The sequence below is a fragment of the Anomaloglossus baeobatrachus genome, chromosome 3, assembly GCF_048569485.1.
Source record: "Anomaloglossus baeobatrachus isolate aAnoBae1 chromosome 3, aAnoBae1.hap1, whole genome shotgun sequence".
NCBI lineage: Eukaryota > Metazoa > Chordata > Amphibia > Anura > Aromobatidae > Anomaloglossus > Anomaloglossus baeobatrachus.
The window spans coordinates 542,401,769-542,427,772 of record NC_134355.1 but is presented as its reverse complement, the minus strand read 5'-3'; the positions used below and the strand labels follow the sequence as shown (position 1 = coordinate 542,427,772).

Sequence of the window (26,004 nt, the reverse complement as noted above, 5' to 3'; positions counted from 1 at the left end):
CCCGCTGCTTGGTGTTACTTTCACTGGCAATAGAAATGCAGGGAAGCATTTTTTTTTTATAAAGGTTTTTCCCTGAAAACGTTTTTAAGAAAATGACGTGGGCTTCGCCATATTTTTGTATGCTAGCCAGGTACAGCAGGCAGCTACGGGCTGCCCCCAACCCCCAGCTGCCTAGTTGTACCCGGCTGGGAACCAAAAATATAGAGAAGCCCTTTTTTTTAATTATTTCATGAATTTCATGAAATAATTTAAAAAAAAAGAAGGGAATTTTGTTACTTACCGTAAATTCCTTTTCTTCTAGCTCCTATTGGGAGACCCAGACGATTGGGGTATAGCTACTGCCTCCGGAGGCCACACAAAGCACTACACTAAAAAGTGCAAGGCCCCTCCCCTTCTGGCTATACCCCCCCGTGGTATCACGGGTTCTCCAGTTTTAGTGCCAAAGCAAGAAGGAGGAAAGCCAATAACTGGTTTAAACAAATTAACTCCGAGTAACATCGGAGAACTGAAAAACCGTTCAACATGAACAACATGTGTACCCGCAAACAACAAAAACATCCCGAAGGACAACAGGGCGGGTGCTGGGTCTCCCAATAGGAGCTAGAAGAAAAGGAATTTACGGTAAGTAACAAAATTCCCTTCTTCTTCGGCGCTCCATTGGGAGACCCAGACGATTGGGACGTCCAAAAGCTGTCCCTGGGTGGGTAAAGAAATACCTCATGTTAGAGCTGCAAAGACAGCCCTCCCCTACGGGGAGGCAACTGCCGCCTGCAGGACTCTTCTACCTAGGCTGGCGTCCGCCGAAGCATAGGTATGCACCTGATAATGCTTGGTGAAAGTGTGCAGACTGGACCAGGTAGCTGCCTGGTACACTTGTTGAGCCGAAGCCTGGTGTCGTAATGCCCAGGACGCACCCACGGCTCTGGTTGAGTGGGCTTTTAGCCCTGAAGGAACCGGAAGCCCCGCAGAACGGTAGGCCTCTAGAATTGGTTCTTTGATCCATCGAGCCAGGGTGGCTTTAGAAGCCTGCAACCCCTTGCGCGGACCAGCGACAAGGACAAAAAGTGCATCGGAACGGCGCATGGGCGCCGTGCGGGAAATGTAGAGTCTGAGTGCTCTCACCAGATCTAACAAACGTAAGTCCTTTTCATACCGGTGAACCGGATGAGGACAAAAGGAAGGCAAGGATATATCCTGATTAAGATGAAATGAGGATACGACCTTAGGGAGAAACTCCGGAATGGGGCGCAGCACTACCTTGTCCTGGTGGAACACCAGGAAGGGAGCCTTGGATGACAGAGCTGCCAGCTCAGACACTCGCCGAAGCGATGTGATCGCAACGAGAAACGCCACCTTCTGTGACAGGCGAGAAAGGAAACTTCCTTCAGAGGCTCGAAAGGCGGCTTCTGGAGAGCAACTAATACCCTGTTGAGATCCCATGGATCTAACGGCCGCTTGTACGGGGGTACGATATGACAGACCCCCTGTAGGAACGTGCGCACCTTAGAAAGACGTGCTAGACGCTTCTGAAAAAACACGGATAGTGCCGAGACTTCCCCCTCAAGGAAGCCGAGCGACAAGCCCTTTTCTAACCCCGATTGCAGGAAGGAAAGAAAAGTAGGCAATGCAAATGGCCAGGGAGACACTCCCTGAGCCGAGCACCAGGTTAAGAAAATCTTCCACGTTCTGTGGTAGATCTTAGCAGAGGTGGACTTCCTAGCCTGTTTCATGGTGGCAACGACCCCTTGGGATAATCCTGAAGACGCTAGGATCCAGGACTCAATGGCCACACAGTCAGGTTCAGGGCCGCAGAATTCCGATGGAAAAACGGCCCTTGGGACAGTAAGTCTGGCCAGCCTGGTAGTGACCACGGTCGGCCGACCGTGAGATGCCACAGATCCGGGTACCACGATCTCCTCGGCCAGTCTGGGGCGACGAGTATGACGCGGCTGCAATCGGATCTGATTTTTTGCGCAGTACTCTGGGCAAGAGTGCCAGAGGTGGAAACACATATGTGAGCCGGAACTGCGACCAATCTTGCACTAAGGCGTCTGCCGCCAGAGCTCTGTGATCGCGCGATCGTGCCATAAATGCCGGGACCTTGTTGTTGTGCCGAGACGCCATTAGGTCGACGTCCGGCACCCCCCAGCGGTGACAGATTTCCTGAAACACGTCCGGGTGAAGGGACCATTCCCCTGCGTCCATACCCTGGCGACTGAGGAAGTCTGCTTCCCAGTTTTCTACGCCCGGGATGTGAACTGCGGATATGGTGGATGCTGTGTCCTCCACCCACATGAGGATTCGCCGGACTTCCTGGAAGGCTTGCCGACTGCGCGTCCCTCCTTGGTGGTTGATGTATGCCACCGCTGTGGAGTTGTCCGACTGGATTCGGATCTGCTCTCTTTCTAGCCACTGCTGGAAAGCTAGTAGGGTAAGATACCCTGCCCCGATTTCCAGAACATTGATCTGAAGGGTGGACTCCTGCTGAGTCCACGTCCCCTGAGCCCTGTGGCGGAGACAAACTGCTCCCCACCCTGACAGACTCGTATCTGTCGTGACCACTGCCCAGGATGGGGGTAGGAAGGATCTTCACTGTGACAATGAGGTGGGAATAAACCACCATTGCAGAGAGTCCTTGGCCGTCTGGGAAAGGGAGACTTTCCTGTCCAGGGAGGTTGACTGCCCGTCCCATTGGCGGAGAATGTCCCCTTGCAGTTGGCGCAGATGAAACTGCGCAAAGGGAACTGCCTCCATGGCTGCCACCATCTTCCCTAGGAAGTGCATGAGGCGCCTTAAGGGGTGCGACTGGCCTTGAAGGAGAGACTGCACCTCTGTTTGCAGTGAACGCTGCTTGTTCAGCGGAAGCTTCACTATCGCTGATAGAGTGTGAACTCCATGCCGAGATACGTTAGTGATTGAGTCGGTGACCGATTTGACCTTGCCAAATTGATGATCCACCCGAAAGTCTGGAGAGTCTCCAGCGTAACATTCAGGCTGCGTTGTCATGCCTCGAGGGAGGGTGCTTTGACGAGTAGATCGTCCAAGTAAGGGATCACCGGGTGTCCCTGAGAGTGCAAGACTGCTACCACTGCTGCCATGACCTTGGTGAACACCCGTGGGGCTGTCGCCAGACCGAATGGCAGAGCTACGAACTGAAGATGGTCGTCTCCTATCACAAAACGTAGAAAACGTTGGTGCTCCGTAGCAATTGGCACGTGGAGATAGGCATCTTTGATGTCTGTTGAGGCAAGGAAGTCTCCTCGAGACATTGAGGTAATGACGGATCGGAGGGATTCCATCCGGAACCGCCTGGCGTTCGCATGCTTATTGAGCAGTTTTAGGTCCAGAACAGGACGGAAGGAGCCGTCCTTTTTTGGAGCCACAAAGAGATTGGAGTACAAACCCTCGCCCTCGTTCCTGAGGGGGGACAGGGATCACCACTCCTTCTGCTCTTAGAGCGTCCACCGCCTGCAGCAGGGCATCTGCTCGGTGGGGAGGTGGGGCCGTTCTGAAGAATGGAGTCGGAGGACGAGAACAGAACACTGTCCTGTGCACGTGAGCACAATGTCCGTCACCCACCGGTCTGTGACCTGTGGCAGCTAAATGTCGCCAAAGGCGGGGGAGTCTGCCATCAACCGCGGATGCGGAGAGAGAGAGAGAGCTGAGAGTCATGAGGAGACCGCCTTGGTAGCGGTTCCTCCGGCTGCCTTCCTTGGGCGTGATTGAGCCCGGCCGGAATCTGAGCCCGTCTGAGGTTTTGTAGCCCTTTTGCACGAGGACAATTGGGACCTGCCCGAGCTTGGGAAGGACCGAAACCTCGACTGTACTTTTAGGACAGCATTAATAGGGTAAGTCGCAGTGCAGACATTGCGGAGTTACGGACGCCTCTGCGGTACAGATGTACATGTGCTCAAGGCCAGCTGCGCAAGAACAGCTGAAAAGGTTAGGTTGCCTATACGGCTGTGAATGCCGGAGCAACCGACACGCCGATAGCCTCCTAGACAGATTTCAACCAGAGTCCATCTGTCTGTGAATGGCATCTTTAAGTGAAGCCCCATCTCCAGTGCAACTATGGCTCTAGACGCAAGCCTGGAGATTGGAGAATCCACCTTTGGACCCTGGGTCCAGCGCTTGACCACGTCAGGGGAAAAGGGATAACGTGTATCTTAAAAACGTTTGGAGAAGACGCTTATCTGGTAAGCGTGGTGTTTCTGGACTGCTTCTCTGAAGTCAGCGTGGCCAGAAAAATACTCAATATCCGTTTGAGATACTGAAAAGGGACTTCTCCTGCTGTGAAGCTGACTCCTCCACTGGGGGAGCTGAGGGAGAAAGATCCAACCTTCCATTGATGGACGCTATAGGATCATTCCGTATGGCGTTACCATCCGGTGTATCCGGATTGATAGCGATGTCAGGATCAAAGTCCTGGAGAGCTGCCTTATCATACAGAGAGTCCTCCTGGGACCCCCCCCGTTCCAAATGAGGTTGCTCAGGAAGATTGCCCATGGCCTGTCTGGACTGCAAGTCTCTAGCTTATGACAATATATCTGTCGAAACTGCAACTCCGTCCCTGTCCTTGGACAGGGATGACAGGTGGTTTCTTTGGCCACGACTAGTAGAGACCCCGGCAGACGAAGCGCTAGAGACCCCGGCAGACGAAGAGCTACAGGGGAGCATGCACACAATGGGACGGTGTCATGAACAGCATCCCATGTAGTAAAAACAGCACTGAAAATCTGTGTTGCTTTTTTGCCGCTGCCGACTAGCCATCTAGAAGTATATAGCCAAGATTGGTGACCGTACAGTGCAATGTATAGCATACAAGCATAAAGTACAAATGAACACTGCAGCACAAGCAATACAAGCAGCATAGAAGCCTGTGCCCTGGCACCTCTGCTCTTCTGCTGCTGTAGACTAGTCATCTAGGGGAATATAGCCCAGAAGAGTGACCATACAGTGCAATGTATAGCATACAAGCACAAGTACAAATGCACACTGCAGCCCATGCAATACAAGCAGCATAGAAAAAAACCTGTGCCCCAGCACCCTTGGTTTTCTGCTGCTGTAGTCTAGCCATTCCAGGAGAATATAGCTAAGACTAGCGACTGTACAGTGCAGTGTATAGCATACAAGCATAAACACAAATGAACACTTCAGTACGTGCAATACAAGCAGCCTAGAAAGCCTGTGCCTTAGCACACCTGCTTTCCTGCTGCTGATGTGTCGCTCTCCAAGCGGGCATATAGCGACCTATGCAGTTAAAATACACATGTACACACTGCAGTATATATTGGGGTCAGCACTATGTGTGCCGCTTACCGCCCGCCTATAAGCGGGTGTATGGTCGCCACCGTCCTGCCTGGTTGCCAAAAGTCCGAGCTCGGACTGCAGTAATGGCTGCCGGCGTCTTCCCCAGCTCGTGTGAGGAGGGGCGGGCCGTGGGCGTGCCCCAAGTCAGAGCGGGAATCCGGCGTCTGACAGTGTGCAGTGAGAGGGCTGGAGCATGTAAATAAGGCTCCAGCCCTCGGCGCTGCTGATTGCTCAGCGTCTGTCCCCTTCCCTGAGTGACAGGGAGGGGGCGGGAACGAAGCGGCACTAGGCCGCAGAAGCCGGGGACTGGATTTATAAGCGCCGCCGCCGTAAAAGCGCGGTCGGCGCCCAGTCCCCGGCGAACTACAAGTCCCAGCCGCGCCGCCGCTCCCGGAGCGTCCGGCGCGGTAGTTCCCAATACACAAAGTCACTCAGCAAAGCTGCAGTGACTGTAACCCTTTACTGTCCCCGGCGCACTAGCACACCCAGCAAGTCTGGAGTGTGCTGTGCCTGTGTGTACGGGGACACAGAGTACCTGTAATGGTGCAGGGCCATGTCCCTGAACGGTACTCCAGCTCCGTATCCAGCAGGTTCAAATGGGTCTGTGGATGGAGCCCGGCGTCAGAGCTTTGAGGCCGGCAGGATCCCACTTCCTCAGAGCCCCCCAGGGGGATGTGGAAGGAAAGCAGCATGTGGGCTCCAGCCTCCGTACCAGCAATAGGTACCTCAACCTTACAACACCATCAACGGGTGAGAAGGGAGCATGCTGGGGGCCCTATATGGGCCCTCTTTTCTTCCATCCGAAATAGTCAGCAGCTACTGCTGACTAAAATCTGTGGAGCTATGCATGGATGTCTGACCTCCTTCGCACAAAGCTTGAAAACTGGAGAACCCGTGATACCACGGGGGGGTATAGCCAGAAGGGGAGGGGCCTTGCACTTTTTAGTGTAGTGCTTTGTGTGGCCTCCGGAGGCAGTAGCTATACCCCAATCGTCTGGGTCTCCCAATGGAGCGCCGAAGAAAAATGACGTGAGCTTCGCCTAATTTTAGTGTCCAGCCGGGTACAACTAGGCAGCTGGGGATTGGAATCCACAGTGAAGGGTGCCCAAGCTTTCTGGGCACCCCCACTGCGAATTGCAGTCCGCAGCCACCCCAGAAAATGGCGCTTTCATAGAAGCGCCATCTTCAGGCGCTGTATCCAACTCTTCCAGTGGCCCTGGTGGCAGGTGGCACGCTGGGTAATAAGGGGTTAATACCAGCTATGTTTTACCAGCTGGTATAAAGCCCGAGATTCTTAATGTCAGGCCAAGTTTAACCTGGCCATTAAGAATCTCCAACAAAGGGTTTTTTTTTAAAAAAAAAGACATCACACAGAGAAAAATACTTTATTAGAAATAAATACACAGACACAGTAGGGACTCCATGTTTATTACTCCCTCTCACCCCTCCACGATGGAGAGATTTCTGTACTGACCATGCCAGGAGAGAGCGAGGAAAAGAGAGCGAGCGGGGGGAGGGGAGAAGAGAGAGAGAGAGAGGGGGGAGAAGAGAGAGAGAGAGGGGGGGGAGAAGAGAGCGAGGGGGGGGAGAAGAGAGAGAGAGGGGGGAGAAGAGAGAGAGAGAGGGGGGAGAAGAGAGAGAGAGAGAGGGGGGAGAAGAGAGAGAGAGAGGGGGGAGAAGAGAGGGGGGGGGAGAAGAGAGAGGGGGGGGAGAAGACAGAGGGGGGGGAGAAGAGAGAGGGGGGAGAAGAGAGAGGGGGGAGAAGAGAGAGGGGGGGAGAAGAGAGAGGGGGGGAGAAGAGAGAGGGGGGAGAAGAGAGAGAGAGAGGGGGGAGAAGAGAGAGAGAGAGAGGGGGGAGAAGAGAGAGAGAGAGGGGGGAGAAGAGAGAGAGAGAGGGGGGGAGAAGAGAGAGAGAGAGGGGGGGAGAAGAGAGAGGGGGGGAGAAGAGAGAGGGGGGGAGAAGAGAGAGGGGGGGAGAAGAGAGAGAGGGGGGGAAGAGAGAGAGGGGGGGGAGAAGAGAGTGGGGAAAGAAGAGGGGGGGGCAGAGGTGCTCTGTCACCAACTGTCTCCACTCTGTGACTTGTGGTGCAGGTGACAGAGTGCAGACAGTTGGTCCCATGCAGCAGGACAGATGGCAGAGCACAGCGGTGACATGCCTGTCAGTGTCTTGCTGCTGGGAGGAGCAGATGATCACATTGCCCGACACCGGCCGCTCTCCTGACATCGCAGCAGAGCGGGCGGGTGGACAGTGTGATCACATACTTACGTGCAGGGGGGGATTCAGCTGAAGAACCCCCCCTGTACTGCACACTGGCGCCCCGTTCCTCTCCATCTGCAGGACGCTTCCGGCTCCACACTGACTTCCTCCGGATCCTCCCCTTGATGCTGAGCTGTGACGTGCGGTAGTCACCGCCCACAGCCCTGTCACTCAATCTGAGTGGCGCCGGCATCCTGTGACGTACCCGTCTTGTTTGAGAGCCCGGAAATGCCGGGACGTCAGAGGATGCTGGCGGCCACAGCTCCAGGGGGTCATGTGACAGGCACTGAGCGTGCAGGATAGCGCCGCTCAGTGCCAGAAATGGAAATACAAGCCAATGGAGAAGACGCCTAGAAAGGTAAGTATAACTCCTACAGAAAATAAAAAAAAATGGGTGAACCACCCCTTTAACATATTACTTTATGGAAAACAACAAACAGTTAATCCAAAAACTGAAGTAAACATTTTTTACTACTGAATACCTTGTAATGACGTGTAGGAACTCAGGAGTGAGCACGGCCTGCTGTGACCGCTCTGGATACTGGTAGACGGATATCAGCTCTACAGCGCTGATGAGAGTGTACAGGTAGCCAGTGTGTGGCATGGAGAAGAAGCAAAACATGCTCGAAACTTCCTTCCAAGAGACTGTGTTTTTTGTGGCAGTTGCAAGAACATAGTTTCCTAAAAGGAAAAAAGGAAAACTCAAATTAATGGCAACACAGAGCTGTCCTGTTCACAAGCACTAGGGACCAGGAATGTAATAACTAGAAGGCTACCTGGGTATTAATTCTGCAGCTGTCAATTCTTTCAGCGTTTTTTTGCTGCAGATTTCACCCATACCTATGAATGTAAAAAATCTGCACCACAAACAGGCAGGAAAAAAGTGTGTTTATTCCACTGCAATTTTCCTGCCAAGAGATGCAGAAATGGTGCAGAAATGTCTGCACTGAACACTTTAAGGCTACTTTCACACATCTGGTTTGAGCAGTGCGGCTCAATCCGGCTGTGAAACCTATGCAATGGATGAGGCGAAAACACCACATCCTTTGCATAAGTTTTTACATGCGGCCCGTCCGTTTTTTCCGGTTGCGGCAAGCTACTGAGCATGCGCAGTGGAAGAAACCGCATGCGGCGGCCGGATGCGGTTTTTTCCGCATCGCGCCGCATCCGGCGTCCATAGGCATGCATTGAAAAATGCGCCGCAGCGGCCGGATGCGGTGCGATGCAGTTTTTTTGCCGGAGCAAAAAACGTTGCAGGCAACGTTCCATCCGGCCACGGCATCGGCTAAATCTGCCGCATGCGGCAAAAACCGGACCGAACGCAAGCCCATGCGGCACAATACGGCACTAATGTAAGTCTATGCAAAAAAACCCGCAACCGGCGGCAAAAAAAACGGTTGCGGTTTTTCTGCAGAGCGCCGTATTGTGCCGCAGAGCAAAAACCGGATGTGTGAAAGTAGCCTAAGCGTGCACACACCGTAAAGCTATGTGTAGATGTTTTTCTACTCCAAAAACTGTCGGGTAAAATGCCTAAAGTGCTTGAAAGACAATTCCTTTTTATTTCAACGTAACGTCTATGAAGCAGAACCTGATGGATTCCGCTACAAACTATACACTGTCAAATCAAAGGGCTGCAAAAAAGACATCAGAAGCTGTTTGTAACTTAAAAAATTGTGTCTATAGACCCTTGCTCTGACGCTCCATAGACTTAAATGGTAAAAGCTATTTCAGGGGCATGCAGCTCCCAGTGTGATCTGGAAAGTCTGCACAGCAGTCAAGTGTGGCGCAGAATGGCGCTGGTACCCACAGAGAACAGTGGGAGGGGGGTATATTAATACACTCACACTATATTATGGGAATATATCCACACATTTAATTAAAAATATATAGATGGGGTGGTTCTTTAAAAGGGTTGGGCTGCCACCAAATATCCCATCCACTGTACATACCATTAAAAATAAATAAGAAGCATACTGGCCACTTGGTGCTGTTAATCAGTTCCAGACCGGACCTTGTACCCCGCTCCTGAACAGAAATTTTATTTTTTTTCGTACATACGGTTTAGAGAGCTATGATCTTTTATTCACATTTTGATATTCAAGTCATTTTTGTGATACATGGGGCTTCATTTTTATGTCACCGTCACCCCCCCCTTTTTATACTGATATTACTGGAAAAATAAGTTAAATAAGTGTTTATTATTCTCTTTAATTATCACACAGGACCACTAAAATAAATAAAAAAAAAAATTGTTCACCATTTTTTCACAACTGCTTTATTATAGCAGACACTTTTTTGCTTTATAGGAGCAGGACTAGTACCAGTGAATTGTTTCAGATATTATTATTATTCATTGATTTTACTCACTGTTCACCCCCCAAGAAGATCATAAAGGATCTTTGGGGAGGTGGGGGCATTTAAATATTGAAACATTTGTATTTTCATCTTATTTACCTTGTAACTTGGGCTGCTTTATTGGCCCTAGTTACAGGGGAAATACAGTCTGCTGGCTCTGCCTAGGTCTGGATCTCCTATGAAGCAGGAATCGCTGTCAGCCCTTCAGAGTAACTGCATACCAAGCACTTACCTGAGCAGGGCAGATCAAAGTGCGCCTGAGCAGGAACTCAGTGTCGGTGATTGTGTATGACGTAGGACGCGTCATGCACCCAGGCTTCAGAAGAAGGAAGACCAAGATGGCTGAAAGAGGCGTCGGCACCGGAGAACGGCGCCACCCATTTGACCAGTCTGCACTGGAGCAACCTCCTAGGCGAGTATTATATAGTGATTTTTACGTTCTACACAGCGGCCTGGTCTCTTATATACAGGATGTTAGAATTCTGTATATAAGAGGCCACTGGTGGTGGCCGCAGCTTATAGGCCCCAAATCTGGTGACAGGTTCCCTTCAAAATGTTTTTTCTGATGTAAACATGTGTTTATATGGATGATTTAATAAGGAAGAATGTCCTATGTATATCCCCGTTATTTATTGTAATTATTTAGTTTATTTTTAATTTCCTTAATAAAGAAAATATTTTTAAAAAAAGAAAAAAAGGATATTTATTTTGGCTTTAAGCTCAGTTGGTATTTTTTTGGTGTTGTTGCCATTGTTAATCAAATTTGGACAATTTTCTTGGTTTCTTTGAATGCATTTTACAGCAGAGTATTTTTATACCTGTCCTATACATAGGCAGCAGCTGTAGAGAATGCAGCCTTGTGCTTTCCACATTGAAGCCATCAGTGAAGTCTGGTGCAAACCTCCTAAATAAAGACAAAGCATACAATTAGTTATACACATACATGCACACGTGCTCTCATACATGCTGGATCCCGATCAGAGATCCAGTGCTTTTAAAGAGAGACGTATAATATGTTCTATACAGTACAAGCTACTAACGAGACAAGTTAATTACTGAAAATTAGCTGTGGACAATTAGATATTGAAGGGTAAGGGCTGTCGACCATTCATTTTATTACCTGTACAACATATAATTCACGTGGCAATGACTCGAGTCATCTATGGATAGTCCTGTTGACTCTGGTGTCACCACTATGTTACACGATTTGCAGTCTTCCCCAATAAGTTCCACAGGCCTCTGACACACGACGAAGTCCTCACACTCCAATGGGTGGGACGCCGTCACAGCCAGACTAGTCTTACTACCTGGGCAAAGGAAGCACATATCAAGTGCCTGTTAGACAACAGCAATACCAAAAATGTACTACTGGAGGATTATATGTTTGGATTGCTTACCGCTATTGTCGAGTGTATACAATATTACACATATTGAATAATGCCATATCAACCACTGATCAATGGTCTTCCTCTGTAACACAACCGCTTTATAGTGGTACTTCAGAAGGAGATCGCAACACTAAGCATTGGACAATGTCCAGGCTGTTGCTCACAGCCTCAGGCACTGAACGGCATCCATTAATGTTGGATAGTTTACCCCCTTAGATACCACAGACATAGTGATCATGGACTCCAAGGCGGCTAACAGAAAGCAGTGGCTTAAGGCCGCTTTACACGCTGCGACATCGCTGAAGCGATCTTGTTGGGGTCACGGAATTTGTGAGTTACAAGTGAAAAGGTTTTGGTACCGTGTGGAATTTGTGACACACATCCGGCCGCGTTAGCGATGTCGTTGCGTGTGACTCCTATGAGCTATTTTGAATCACACAAAAAACGTTCAAAATCGCTAATCGGTGACATCCCCCTATTCCCAATTATCGCTGCTGCTCGGTGTGCGATGTAGTTCGTCGTTCCTGCGGCAGCAGACATCGCTATGTGTGACACCGCAGGAACGAGGAACCTCACCTTACCTGCTGCCGCCCGCAATGAGGAAGGAAGGAGGTGGGCGGGATGTTACGTCCTGCTCATCTCCGCCCCTCCGCTTCTATCTTGCCATGTGAGGGCTCGTTTTTTGCAGAATGAGTTGCACTTTTAAATGAAACCATGCTTTTCACCATACAGTGTACTGGAAAAAAGCAAAAAAAAATTCCAAATGCAGAAAAATGGCAAAAAAAAAGTGCAACTGCAGCATTGTTTTTGGGATATTTTATTCACGGTGTTCCCTATATGGTAAAACTGATGTGTACATATGATGTCTGAAATCGGTGTTTACTTTTATCTAACGGGTTAAAAAAAAAAAATCAGAAGTTTGTCCGAAAAAGCGGCGTACATTTTGCGCCATTTTCAGCGGATCTATGGCTCAGTGAAGGCTTATTTTTTTTATCTCAAGCTCACGTTTTTAATGGTACCATTTTTGTGTAAATGCTACGATTTGATCGCCTGTTATTGCTTTAAGCGCAAAATTTATGGCGACCAAAAAACAATTTTGGCATTACAAGAGCAGACTGTGCACAGAAGCATAAGGTTATTGGTGGGTCTATGTCAGGAGCACACAGGAAAGAGAGAGGGGTCTGCAGCACAGAGGAGAAGCAAGTGCTACTGAGAAATGTAACTTTAGCACAGAAGACTGTCCATTCAGCTGTGTAAAAAGGGATGCATAGTGAAGATAGAGATGAAAAAAAGACACAAGGGTACAATAAAGAAACATTATGTTGGGGCTTCTTTGTGAATAATGCGATTCTTGGAATAATTCTTTAAACTACAGAAAAACTCAAGAATTGCAGTAGACTCACAATTGAAAATACCCATTAACCTCATACCTTTTTCTGGCAATGTTTCATCATTTGTGGTGCTTTTTACAATAGTTCTGGTTCCTTTCTGGGACTCTGAGCTCAGGCTAAACACCAGAACTTCCAGATCATTAGAGATGCCAATATGCCAGGAACAGAAGCTCAGCTGAACGGGTACAATACCATTAATATGTAAGACCAAGGATCTGTCAAAATCCAGCACTGTTGTGTCATCGGTGGCAATGTACTTCAGATTGAAGACTACTAGTTTGGTTTTGCTGCCGACCAGAAGATCTCCTCGTACAGGACAACAAGAGACACACAGCGGGGTTTCGGAGAGAGGAATCTCGATGATTTCCATCTGGTCCTTCGGTATCCCACTTTGGAGAGATTCTTCTTGGAGGCCCACCATGCGTACACTGACCCGGGAGCTGCCCGTAGGCTGACATCTCCAGTTCACATAGGCTCTCAGGGAGGAAATGTTGTTTTTCTCTTCAATAGTAACCAGATAGTCTCCTAAGAATAAGGACAAGCTTTACTGGATCACAAGCAACTAGCTGGGAAACACAAGTACTGAATGGATAGAGGATCGGCTGCAGGCATGATCGTTACCACAGGCTCTTTCCACTCTGATTTTTTGTACTCTGAGGGCTCGTGCGCACGTTGCGTACTTACATGCATTTACGCTGCGTATTGCACTGTAGTGTAAATGCATGTGTCCTGCGTCCCCTGCACAATCTATGTAGATTGTGTATACTTAGTGCACATGTTGCTTTTTTGAACATAGCGATTTGGATGCTAAAATTTTGACCCAAATCCGCGCGTTTATAACAGCAGCATATCAATTATTTGTGCGTTCTGGATGCAGCTCCCACTCTGTCTATGGCGGGGGCAGCAGCCATAGCGCATGAAATCAGGTTATTTCTACAGAAAAACTGCATCCATTATGCAGTGTTTTTGCAGCGTTTTCACGCGCAAGTGTGGTGAAATCGCTGCAGAATATTCAGCAGTTACGTGCGCATGAGCCCTAATGCATACTCCTGACATGCATTCAGTGGAAACTTGCAACAGATGCCATACTGTGACATAAGGCCCCGCAGAGGCCGGCTGCGCCCCTCAAATCTCCACACCACAGAGGCTGGCTGCACCCCTCAAACCCCTCCCCCGCTTCTCCCAGAGGCCGGCGGTGTCCCCGCTCTGCCCATCGAAGAGGAAGCCTACGCCCCTGCTGTGTCCCCTCTCTGCCCCTCCCAGAAGATAGCTCCACCCCTCCCAGAAGATGGCTCCGCCCCTCCCAGACATTGGCAGTGCCAGGTTCTTACCCACATCGCTGTAGCTCATGTGCACCACTCTCCCCAGCGTGTTGAAGCTGCAGAGCGGGTCACACAGCTCGGGGCCCACGCTGAACACTTCCACCTTACAGCCGCCGGCGCTGGTCACAAACACGCTGTCGCGGCCACAGGAGAACAGCTCCGGCGCCTGCCGGGTGGGCACAATCCTCTGCGAGCCGAAGGGATGACAGTTGTACAGCTGCACCATGGCGTCCCTGTCCGGTGTCCCTGTGTGGCGTCCCTGTGTGGTGTCACTGTGAGGCGTCCCTGTGAGGCGTCCTGTCCGGTGTCACTGTGTGGTGTCCCTGTCCGGTGTCACTGAGTGGTGTCCTTGTGCGGTGTCCCTGTCCGGTGTCACTGTGAGGCGTCCTGTCCGGTGTCACTGAGTGGTGTCCCTGTGAGGCGTCCCTGTCCGGTGTCCCTGTGCGGTGTCACTGAGTGGTGTCCCTGTGCGGTGTCACTGAGTGGTGTCCCTGTGCGGTGTCACTGAGTGGTGTCCCTGTCCGGTGTCACTGAGTGGTGTCCCTGTCCGGTGTCACTGAGTGGTGTCCCTGTGCGGTGTCACTGAGTGGTGTCCCTGTGCGGTGTCACTGAGTGGTGTCCCTGTGCGGTGTCACTGAGTGGTGTCCCTGTGCGGTGTCACTGAGTGGTGTCCCTGTGCGGTGTCCCTGTGCGGTGTCACTGAGTGGTGTCCCTGTCCGGTGTCACTGAGTGGTGTCCCTGTGCGGTGTCACTGAGTGGTGTCCCTGTGCGGTGTCACTGAGTGGTGTCCCTGTGCGGTGTCACTGAGTGGTGTCCCTGTGCGGTGTCACTGAGTGGTGTCCCTGTGCGGTGTCACTGAGTGGTGTCCCTGTGCGGTGTCACTGAGTGGTGTCCCTGTGCGGTGTCACTGAGTGGTGTCCCTGTGCGGTGTCACTGAGTGGTGTCCCTGTGCGGTGTCACTGAGTGGTGTCCCTGTCCGGTGTCACTGAGTGGTGTCTCTGTCCGGTGTCACTGAGTGGTGTCTCTGTCCGGTGTCACTGAGTGGTGTCTCTGTCCGGTGTCACTGAGTGGTGTCCCTGTCCGGTGTCACTGAGTGGTGTCCCTGTGCGGTGTCACTGAGTGGTGTCCCTGTGCGGTGTCACTGAGTGGTGTCCCTGTGCGGTGTCACTGAGTGGTGTCCCTGTCCGGTGTCACTGAGTGGTGTCTCTGTCCGGTGTCACTGAGTGGTGTCTCTGTCCGGTGTCACTGAGTGGTGTCTCTGTCCGGTGTCACTGAGTGGTGTCTCTGTCCGGTGTCACTGAGTGGTGTCTCTGTCCGGTGTCACTGAGTGGTGTCCCTGTGTGGCCGCACGGCCTCAGACCCTCATGTCCGGTGTAGAGCGGTTATTGAGGCTCCTGGAGATGCATGCAGATGATGAGAAGCGCAGTCCTGTGCAGACAGACAAGGCCGGGGTCAGCGCCGGGGTCAGCGCCGGGGTCAGCGCCGGGGTCAGCGCCGGGCTCCTGTCACCCGCTGCATCTTATCTGTCCGGCAGATCAGCGGCCGCAGTCCCTGCAGAACCAGCCCATCACCACACACAGGACTCCCCCGTCCTCCCAGCAGACATGTGACGCCCATTACCAGATCACATGCACGGGGTCTGGGCGCGTCCAATGCAGGCGGACTGGGGGGGGTGTTGCGCTGCACAAGTTACTCATGCGGTTGAATTGGGAACGGCCGAAAGAGCAGTGAAGCGAAAGAGCGTGTATGAGGGTTCAACAGCAAAATAACGCGCAGTCTGCATAATGTGTACAGAGGGTTATGTCTTCTTACAATGTGGGACACTGGTATAGTAATGCTACACAAATGGGCCGCTTCCAGGTATGACGTCGTTTCTGTCACGTGATAGGGGCGTGTTGAAACCGTAGCCGGGGGGCGGGAGTTAACAGTGCCACGCCCACCAACCAAGCCGGTAACGCCTATTAACTTGGAAGGAGCCCAGGCTCCACCTCACGAGTAATCCCACCTTTAGGAGTAACCCCCACCCTTTCTATTCCGGTCATGTGACCTGTAGATCACGTGTCCCTGCCTAATGAGAAAACCAATCCCTGCCCACAGTGCCCAGCGCTTCGTGCATGTCTACGCCCCTGCACGTTTCTTAGTGGATAATATATTTTCGCAATGTGATTGGTTCTCGTAATTTTTGCTGAGCGCTAATTGGCTATGATTTAGAAATAGAGGCGTAAACTAGGAACCCTGTGTCGCTGTTTGGAGGCGGGAAGGCGCCGGCCTTAGTCTGACTGTGCTGCCATCATGTGGGGCTTCCTGAGGTGAGACTGCGGGGCTGTGCGCAGAAAAGTGCGGTGTGTGGAGCCCAGGAGCCGTGTACAGTGCAGTGTGTGGTGCTCAGGAGCCGTGTACAGTGCAGTGTGTGGAGCCCAGGAGCCGTGTACAGTGCGGTGTGTGGAGCTCAGGAGCCGTGTACAGTGCAGTGTGTGGAGCCCAGGAGCCGTGTACAGTGCGGTGTGTGGAGCTCAGGAGCCGTGTACAGTGCAGTGTGTGGAGCTCAGGAGCCGTGTACAGTGCAGTGTGTGGAGCCCAGGAGCCGTGTACAGTGCGGTGTGTGGAGCCCAGGAGCCGTGTACAGTGCAGTGTGTGGAGCCCAGGAGCCGTGTACAGTGCAGTGTGTGGAGCTCAGGAGCCGTGTACAGTGCAGTGTGTGGAGCCCAGGAGCCGTGTACAGTGCAGTGTGTGGAGCCCAGGAGCCGTGTACAGTGCAGTGTGTGGAGCCCAGGAGCCGTGTACAGTGCAGTGTGTGGTGCTCAGGAGCCGTGTACAGTGCAGTGTGTGGAGCCCAGGAGCCGTGTACAGTGCAGTGTGTGGAGCTCAGGAGCCGTGTACAGTGCAGTGTGTGGAGCCCAGGAGCCGTGTACAGTGCAGTGTGTGGAGCCCAGGAGCCGTGTACAGTGCAGTGTGTGGTGCTCAGGAGCCGTGTACAGTGCAGTGTGTGGAGCCCAGGAGCCGTGTACAGTGCAGTGTGTGGAGCCCAGGAGCCGTGTACAGTGCAGTGTGTGGAGCCCAGGAGCCGTGTACAGTGCAGTGTGTGGAGCCCAGGAGCCGTGTACAGTGCAGTGTGTGGTGCTCAGGAGCCGTGTACAGTGCAGTGTGTGGAGCCCAGGAGCCGTGTACAGTGCGGTGTGTGGAGCCCAGGAGCCGTGTACAGTGCAGTGTGTGGTGCTCAGGAGCCGTGTACAGTGCAGTGTGTGGAGCCCAGGAGCCGTGTACAGTGCAGTGTGTGGAGCCCAGGAGCCGTGTACAGTGCAGTGTGTGGAGCCCAGGAGCCGTGTACAGTGCAGTGTGTGGAGCCCAGGAGCCGTGTACAGTGCAGTGTGTGGAGCCCAGGAGCCGTGTACAGTGCAGTGTGTGGAGCCCAGGAGCCGTGTACAGTGCAGTGTGTGGAGCCCAGGAGCCGTGTACAGTGCGGTGTGTGGAGCCCAGGAGCCGTGTACAGTGCGGTGTGTGGAGCCCAGGAGCCGTGTACAGTGCGGTGTGTGGTGCTCAGGAGCCGTGTACAGTGCAGTGTGTGGAGCTCAGGAGCCGTGTACAGTGCAGTGTGTGTGGTGCTCGGGAGCCGTGTACAGTGCGGTGTGTGGAGCCCGGGAGCCGTGTACAGTGCGGTGTGTGGAGCCCAGGAGCCGTGTACAGTGCGGTGTGTGGTGCTCAGGAGCCGTGTACAGTGCAGTGTGTGGTGCTCAGGAGCCGTGTACAGTGCAGTGTGTGGTGCTCAGGAGGCGTGTACAGTGCAGTGTGTGGTGCTCAGGAGCCGTGTACAGTGCAGTGTGTGGTGCTCAGGAGCCGTGTACAGTGCAGTGTGTGGTGCTCAGGAGCCGTGTACAGTGCAGTGTGTGGTGCTCGGGAGCCGTGTGCAGTGCAGTGTGTGGAGCCCGGGAGCCGTGTACAGTGCAGTGTGTGGTGCCCGGGAGCCGTGTACAGTGCAGTGTGTGGTGCCCGGGAGCCGTGTACAGTGCAGTGTGTGGTGCTCGGGAGCCGTGTACAGTGCAGTGTGTGGTGCTCGGGAGCCGTGTACAGTGCAGTGTGTGGTGCTCGGGAGCCGTGTACAGTGCAGTGTGTGGTGCTCGGGAGCCGTGTACAGTGCAGTGTGTGGTGCTCGGGAGCCGTGTACAGTGCAGTGTGTGGAGCCCGGGAGCCGTGTACAGTGCAGTGTGTGGAGCCCGGGAGCCGTGTACAGTGCAGTGTGTGGAGCCCGGGAGCCTTGTACAGTGCAGTGTGTGGTGCCCGGGAGCCGTGTACAGTGCAGTGTGTGGTGCCCGGGAGCCGTGTACAGTGCAGTGTGTGGTGCCCGGGAGCCGTGTACAGTGCAGTGTGTGGTGCCCGGGAGCCGTGTACAGTGCAGTGTGTGGTGCCCGGGAGCCGTGTACAGTGCAGTGTGTGGTGCCCGGGAGCCGTGTACAGTGCAGTGTGTGGTGCCCGGGAGCCGTGTACAGTGCAGTGTGTGGTGCCCGGGAGCCGTGTACAGTGCAGTGTGTGGTGCCCGGGAGCCGTGTACAGTGCAGTGTGTGGTGCCCGGGAGCCGTGTACAGTGCAGTGTGTGGTGCCCGGGAGCCGTGTACAGTGCAGTGTGTGGTGCCCGGGAGCCGTGTACAGTGCAGTGTGTGGTGCCCGGGAGCCGTGTACAGTGCAGTGTGTGGTGCCCGGGAGCCGTGTACAGTGCAGTGTGTGGTGCCCGGGAGCCGTGTACAGTGCAGTGTGTGGTGCCCGGGAGCCGTGTACAGTGCAGTGTGTGGTGCCCGGGAGCCGTGTACAGTGCAGTGTGTGGTGCCCGGGAGCCGTGTACAGTGCAGTGTGTGGTGCCCGGGAGCCGTGTACAGTGCAGTGTGTGGTGCCCGGGAGCCGTGTACAGTGCAGTGTGTGGTGCCCGGGAGCCGTGTACAGTGCAGTGTGTGGTGCTCGGGAGCCGTGTTTACAGTGCAGTGTGTGGTGCTCGGGAGCCGTGTTTACAGTGCAGTGTGTGGTGCTCGGGAGCCGTGTTTACAGGGCAGTGTGTGGTGCCCGGGAGCCGTGTTTACAGGGCAGTGTGTGGTGCCCAGGAGCCGTGTTTACAGGGCAGTGTGTGGTGCCCAGGAGCCGTGTTTACAGGGCAGTGTGTGGTGCCCAGGAGCCGTGTTTACAGTGCAGTGTGTGGTGCCCAGGAGCCGTGTTTACAGTGCAGTGTGTGGTGCCCAGGAGCTGTGTACAGTGCAGTGTGTGGTGCTCAGGAGCTACAAAGCGCAGCGTAACTGCATGTATTTACGCAATGTGCGCACATAGCCTTAGGCTGTGTGCGAACGCTGCATATTTTCTTGAACACAAAGTGCACTTTTTTGGCCCAAAAAACGCATGCGTTTTGACGTGTTTTTGTCCAATGTGTTTTTTAAGTAAATTCTATTGATAGAATAGAAAGAACATATAGAATAGATATAAAGAATATCTAGAATAGCTTGATAAATAGAGGGATCGCTCGCTTGGCCAGCTGTTTTTTAAATTATTTTTTGGTAAAAAAAAAAAAAAAAGTGACGTGGGGTTCCCCCCTATTTTTCATATCCAGCACAGGAACAGCAGCTGTGGGCTGCAACCCTCAGCTGTGGGTTGCCTTGGCTGGTTATGAAAAATAGAGGGGATCCTACGCTTTTTTTTTTTTAATTTAAAAAACAAAACGTGGGGTCCAATCAGTTTTTCTTAAACCAGCCAAGGTACAGCAGAAAACTCGGGGCTGATATTATTAGGGTGGGAAGGGCCATGGTTATTTGGCCCTTTTCAGCCTAACAATAGCAGCCTGCAGTTACTCCAGAAGTGGCGCATCTATTAAATGCACCAATTCTGGCACTGGACCCAAATCTTCCCATTGCACTGGTGTGGTGGCTATCGGGTTAATAAATGGTTAATGGCAGTCCACAGCTGCCACTAAGCCTTAAAAAACTATTGGGAGGCGTCTGAGACATCCCAATCACTAATCTGTAAGTGAAAGTAAATAAGCACAAACGCCCAAAAAATCCTTTATTTGAAATAAGACAAAGAATATTCTTTCACGACTTTATTAACCCCAATAAGGCTACATACGCATGCTGCGTTTTTTGGTGCGTATTTTGGTGCAGTTTTGTCAGAACTTTCTGACATTTGACGTACCAGTAAAGTCTGAGAAGTCAGATTTGCAATGTGCACCTTGCAGTTTGTCAGCATGTTTTTGTCAAAAGTTTGTGACAAGAAAGATGCAGCATGTTCATTCTTCTAACATTTTTGTCAATATTTGTCACAAAAACGCACCTACATTACAAACGTTTTCTTTTTACATTTCCAGGCTCTCTGACAAGGTGCAGTTTTGGCTGCAGAAAAAAACTGCAGCGTGCGCATGTAGCCTAACACCCCTGCAGGTCAGACGTAATCCACATGAGGTCCCACGACGCTTCCAGCACTGCTACATCTGAAACTCACATCGCGTGCCATAGAACATGACTGCCCACTGTGAGCTTCAGACAGCAATTGAAGTGAGCCGCGTGATCAGCAGGGACGTCACACGGCTCACTGTGATTTGTGGTCACAGGTGGAGGAAACAAGCTGTGGCTGCGACTAACCTGAGTGACGTCCACGCCGATCGCGGCTCAGTCGGTGCCTGAACCTCATTGACCTGCCCACCGGCATCTGTGATTGGAAGCCTCCGACACACTGTCACTGTGGGGCCTCGCCTCACTGCAACCAATCCCAGACGCCGGGGGAAGCAGTGAATATGTATGAGCCTGATGAGCGGCCCGGGAAGAAGAATGAGGCCGCAGGAGCAGCGTGGCAGCCGTGTGACTCGGTAAGTATGAAGCGCTTGCTCTTACCCCATTGCTCCGGATTCTTGTCCCCATAGATTATATGGGAACCTGCATCTGGCCAGATACCAGGGATCAATCCCTTGCCTACTCAGTGTGGGATTGGTCTGCCAGGGACAAAATACAAATATAATTCACGTACTGCATGCTGATCACCACAAAGAGGCAGCCCAAAAAAAACTGCAACATGTGCACAGCAAAAATAAATCTCATAGACTTTGCTGGGGAAGGAAATGCACGCTGTTTTGGTACCAAAACTGCACCCGAAAAGCACGGGAAAAAATGCAGTGTGCGCATGAGGCCTTACTTGCTGGTTTGACCTTGCATGTTTTTGCTCTGTCCAAACCGCAGTATTTTACAGTACAAGCTCAGTATCGGGAATTGGAGGTTAGTAGCTGTGACTGACTTAGTAGGTGGGTGTGTCCCGGTGTTTCCATCCACACGCTTTACCTAATTAGTGAGTGCCCTTTGGGCCTGTTGTTTCCACTGACTAAGCCCGGACCCTACCACGCCCCCACTGTCCGACTCCCTGACAGTGAATGTGCCCCGAGCTCTCGGTTTGCTATAAAGTCTGTTTGGCTACCCAGGTGGCCACTGGAGGAAATTACCATCCTCTGCAGCTTCAACACAGGAGCAGCTGCACATATATAGCACATGAGTAACGTGCCTTTTTATAATGTTCTGCAATTTTTCCCCAGGAACAGTTACTATTTTTCTTTTATTTCTTTTGTGCAGTTTTTGCTGCAGATTTCATCTTCTTTTCTGTGTGGTAAGGAGTGATGTCCATTGTGAGAATCGGTAGCATAAATGCTGCAGATTGCAAGTCTCATCCATAGCAAGTGCAGCATCTGAGCTGTTATCTTACAGAAAGAGGCAGCGCCATTATGGTGCCCACCAGTATAACCTACAGAACGCTGAGCACAGTATTTTCCGGCAATTGTTGCTTATTGTTGGAGGACATCAGTATAAAATTCCATAAGAACCACTTTAACAACTCAGAGCAACATATTATATGGCCTCACTGCACGAACTGATCACCCGGGAGCAGAAGCAAAATCCCAACCGGAATTGTGAGACACTTCAAGCACTGATTAGACAAGAACGTCTTAGGCTATGTGCCCACGCTGCGGAAAATGCGCGGATTTTGCCGCGGATTTTCCAGAAATCTGCAGCACAGCTACTCCCCAGCCATTTCTATGGCATTTGGGAAATGCTGTTCCCACGCTGCGGATTTTTCCGCAGCGGATTTTCGTGCGGAAAAATCTGCAGCATGTCAATTATTGTTGCGGATTTCTCCGCAGGGTTCCATATACTTACCTGCCTTGATAGAGACCCGATTCACTTCTCCGTCCGGTGTACAGCAGCGCGGTGGATCCAGCCAGGTACAGGAAGGAAGAGGTGGGCGGGGCCTGCACGAGCTCCGGTCATGTGACAGCCGGAGCTAGTTCAGGCCCGCCCACCTCCAGCACAGTGAACCAGACGCTGCCTGACAGTGACCCGGCCGCCGGAAAGCGAGGTGCTGCGTGATGGAGGTAAGAAAGGGCACCCCGATCACTGCAGCACTTGTTCTGCATTGAGGATGCAGTGCCGAAGCCATGGTACTGTATCCTCAATGCAGAATGCCCACACCATATCCGCACGACATTCCGCTGTGTATCCGCAGCATTGAAACAGAGAAAGTTCTGTTGCGGATTTCTGGGAGCACCTGCGGAATGTCTTGCGGATATATCCGCAGGACAATGTCCCTGTGGGCACATAGCCTAAGGCTGCTTTCACACCTCCGGTTTTAGCAGAGCCAGCCAATCCGGCTCTAAAACCTATGCAACGGATGCGGTGACAATACTGCATCCTTTGCATAAGTTTTTTCCATGCAGTCCGTCCGGTTTTTGCTGTTTGCGGCAGGCTATTGAGCATGCGGCGTCCGGATGCGTTTTTTGCCGCAGGAGGCCGCATGTGTCGTCCATAGGCATGCATTGCAAATCGCGCCGGATGCGTCGCGATGCGGTTTTTTTGCAGGACAAAAAATGTGCCAGGCAACGTTCCATCCAGCCGCCGCATCGGCCAAATCTGCCGCATACGGCAAAAACCGGATGAACGCAAGGCCATGCGGCACAATATGGCACTAATGTAAGTCTATGCAAAAGAAAAACGCAACCGGCGGCAAAAAAAGGTTGCGTTTTTTCTGCAAAGCGCCGGATTTTGCCACACAGCAAAAACTGGATGTGTGAAAGCAGCCTTACCGTCAGGCAGGATCTGGAGCAGAAGTATTGAAAAATAAGGGTCAACAATAAATATTGAGTCTTTCCATAAAGTTGATATACAGTATTTGTCAATAAAAGTATAAAAATGTGAATAATCAATCATGCTTCAGTAACTGTAGAAACAGACCAGACCAAAATTTTTGTCAATATGAAAACTTTAGCCATGACTATAAAGTCCCAGTATTACAGTGCTGGATAACCCATTTAACTCTTTCCTCCTTGCAATCTCACCAGGGGCTCGGCTTGGAAGTTCCTACAGTCTCCGCAGTATAACAGAAGAGGCAGTAGTGTGGCGTACTCGGCTCCCAATATATTTTTTGATGACGTGCAGGACAGTGCGTCTGCAGCAGATGATTCTGCGTCTGGAGAGGAAGATCTGGACTCTCTCGTTTTATTTGGCATGCTGAAAGGGAATGTGGTTGGAATACGCTACTATACAGGAGTGGTATGTATGTATAATAACATTATTTAAAGAATTACTGCTTATCATAAAATCTTCTGTGCCGCCCCCGTGCCAGCAGCCGCCACTGCTCAGATCTGGGCCTTCTGGGGTGGTGGCTCGAGGGTCTCCGGACCCGGGGGTCTTGCGGACACGCCGACTAAATGGGGGGACGTAGTTGTACGGGCTAGGCCGTAGTAAGTTCGTGACGCCACCCACGGTGTGTGGTGAGGTGGGACCCCACCGCTGCTGTTATGGGGCACCCAGGGGAGATGTTGTGCAGCAAGTTGTTAACCCCTCCGTGGGCAGGGATGGTGGCTCGGTGCAGGGAATGGCTACCGCTGGTGGTGCTGGTGTACTCACTGTTAGTAAAACACACAAGTCTCTGGTAAACCAAGGTGATGGTGGCCGGTGCCGCAGCCGGTTGCGTTCGTGTCCCCCACCCGGCTGGTGGTCTCTATCCTTTTCCTGCACTGCTTTGTGTAAGGTGGACTTTCCTAGTGTGAAACTCAGGAGTCCGCTCCCGACTGGATGTGGCCTAAGGAGCCGTGCCTGCAGACGCTGGCCCGTGGGATCTTTGGGCCCCGGCGGTGACCTCTTATCTCTAATCGGTGGGCTGTTGTCTTCTATGAGGGACTTTGAGTGGGATAGATCTTCTAGTCCTGGCATCAATCGGTGAATTAACCAGTTCCGCTCTATTCCGGTTCTGGCTTCAGGGTCCGAGTACCCCCCTTTTGTGCTCCGGTTTCCGGGTCGGTTCCCCGTGTCGGTACCGGCAGGCTACAACCCTGTCCCGGTCCACCTCGCTTCTGCCGAGCCGTTTTCCCGTATCCTGCTGATGGAGATCACAGTCTGCCTCCTAGCCAAAGGTACCAGGGCTCCTACCCTGGTACCGTTCAACTTGAACTCTCCTGCTGGAGAGGCTACACTTAGCTCCAGCCCACACTCCTGTCCACTCTGAACTTCAACCTGAACTCTCTCCACTCTCTATTTTCCCGCCCTGGACTGTCTGGACCGCAGGGTGGGCGTGTTCCAACCGCCTGGTCACGCCCACTGGTGCGTCTATCTTTCCCTAAGGGGGGGTGACTAGGGTTTCTGGTTGGCTGTATGTTTCCTAGTGAGGGAACGGTGTAATGCGGGGGCCTAACTGCGACTACCTGGCTCTGCCAGGGCGTCACACTTCCATATGTTGGTAAATCAAGAGATAAACAATAGGCAAGAGACATATTGTATTTGTAATACTTTGTGTCCATCTGTTTACTTAGCTGAATGTATTCTTCTGGAGAACTTTTCATAGGTCCCCATTCATTAGACAGATTATAAGGTTTAAAAGGGTGCTCCATGATAACAATAGGTGACCTATCCATTAGATAGGTGGGAATGGCCCATGGCCAGCGCACAATGTCTTCTTCATTACCTACATAGGTGCAGCACCCTGTCCTATTTTGAGAGGATCAGAAGGAACGCACGCCCATCATTGTACTGACCTGTCAGGGTCCCACTTGTCAAACCTCCAGTAATCCACTACATATTATCCTTGGGGTGTTCCTGGACAACCCCTAATAATAAATCTCATCTCCTTGCTAGCTTTGAATTCTTATTCTGCATCACTATCCAGTTTTCGCTTGTGTATAAATTGGGAAGGAAACCTGAAATGTTTGTCAGAGATATATAACCACCAAATGTACTGTAATGCTACTCTGCTCTAAGGCTAGGCTTCCTTTGCAGATTCCCCATTGATGGGTGCCTGTTGGCCGAGCTACAGCTTTATTATTACTTTTGTTACATTACACCAAAAGTAATTTAGGTCAGTTGAGTAATGATGGAGTGAAGCACACCACCTCTGATGTAAACCCCAGGAATAGCTCCATTACATACACAGCAAAAAATGAGGGGGTGCAAGATATTCTTCCACTTTAGGTTGGGTGAAGTCTCTTGTCAATTTGTTGCATAGATCTCTGCTATACCCATATGGGTGAATTAGATAATTTTTAGAAATGTTTGTAACAAATCTTGCAAATTCACCTTAAGGCCCGTTACACGCAGCGAGCGCACCCGCCCCCGTCAGTGGTGCGTCACGGGCAAATCGCTGCCCGTGGTGCACAAAATCGTTAGGAGCCATCACACGGACTTGCCTGCCTAGCGGCGTCGCTGTTGCCGGTGAGCTGCCTCTTGTCTAAGGGGGCGGTTCATGCGGCGTCACAGCGACATCACTAAGCGGCCGCCCAATAGAAGCGGAGATGAGCGTCCGTAACATCCCGCCCACCTCCTTCCTTCCTCATTGCTGGCAGCCGCAGGTAAGCTGCAGTTCGTCGTTCCCGAGGTGTCACACACAGCGATGTGTGATGTCTTGGGAACGACGAACAACCTGCGTCCTGCAACAATCAACGATTTTTTGAAAGTGAGCAACGTGTCAACCATAAGGTGAGTATT

General features: G+C 51.8%; 2 protein-coding genes across 7 annotated transcripts in view; one reads left to right on the top strand and one right to left on the bottom strand.

Moving 5' to 3' along the window:
* HPS3 (HPS3 biogenesis of lysosomal organelles complex 2 subunit 1) overlaps nucleotides 1-15,656 on the bottom strand; it is a 136,836-nt gene extending 121,180 nt beyond the window's left edge. For 2 of the 3 annotated variants that reach the window (XM_075340805.1, XM_075340804.1), the window contains exons 1-5: nucleotides 14,033-15,655; nucleotides 12,741-13,226; nucleotides 11,043-11,229; nucleotides 10,741-10,826; nucleotides 8,050-8,248 (exon numbers count right to left, since the gene is read on the bottom strand). In XM_075340805.1, the coding sequence (XP_075196920.1) occupies nucleotides 8,050-8,248; nucleotides 10,741-10,826; nucleotides 11,043-11,229; nucleotides 12,741-13,226; nucleotides 14,033-14,249 (1,175 nt within the window). In that variant the 5' untranslated portion in view covers nucleotides 14,250-15,655. Of the gene's footprint in view, nucleotides 1-8,049; nucleotides 8,249-10,740; nucleotides 10,827-11,042; nucleotides 11,230-12,740; nucleotides 13,227-14,032 lie in introns of all 3 variants that reach the window. The other variant, XM_075340806.1, reaches the window with a different exon arrangement.
* A 587-nt stretch (nucleotides 15,657-16,243) lies between these two features.
* HLTF (helicase like transcription factor) overlaps nucleotides 16,244-26,004 on the top strand; it is a 274,018-nt gene continuing 264,257 nt past the window's right edge. For all 4 annotated transcript variants that reach the window (XR_012751708.1, XM_075340799.1, XM_075340800.1 and 1 more), the window contains exons 1-2: nucleotides 16,244-16,332; nucleotides 23,367-23,577. Coding sequence is in view for 3 of the 4 variants with exons in the window: in XM_075340799.1 (XP_075196914.1) it covers nucleotides 16,316-16,332; nucleotides 23,367-23,577 (228 nt within the window). In the remaining variant the exon portion in view is untranslated. The remainder of the gene's footprint in view (nucleotides 16,333-23,366; nucleotides 23,578-26,004) is intronic.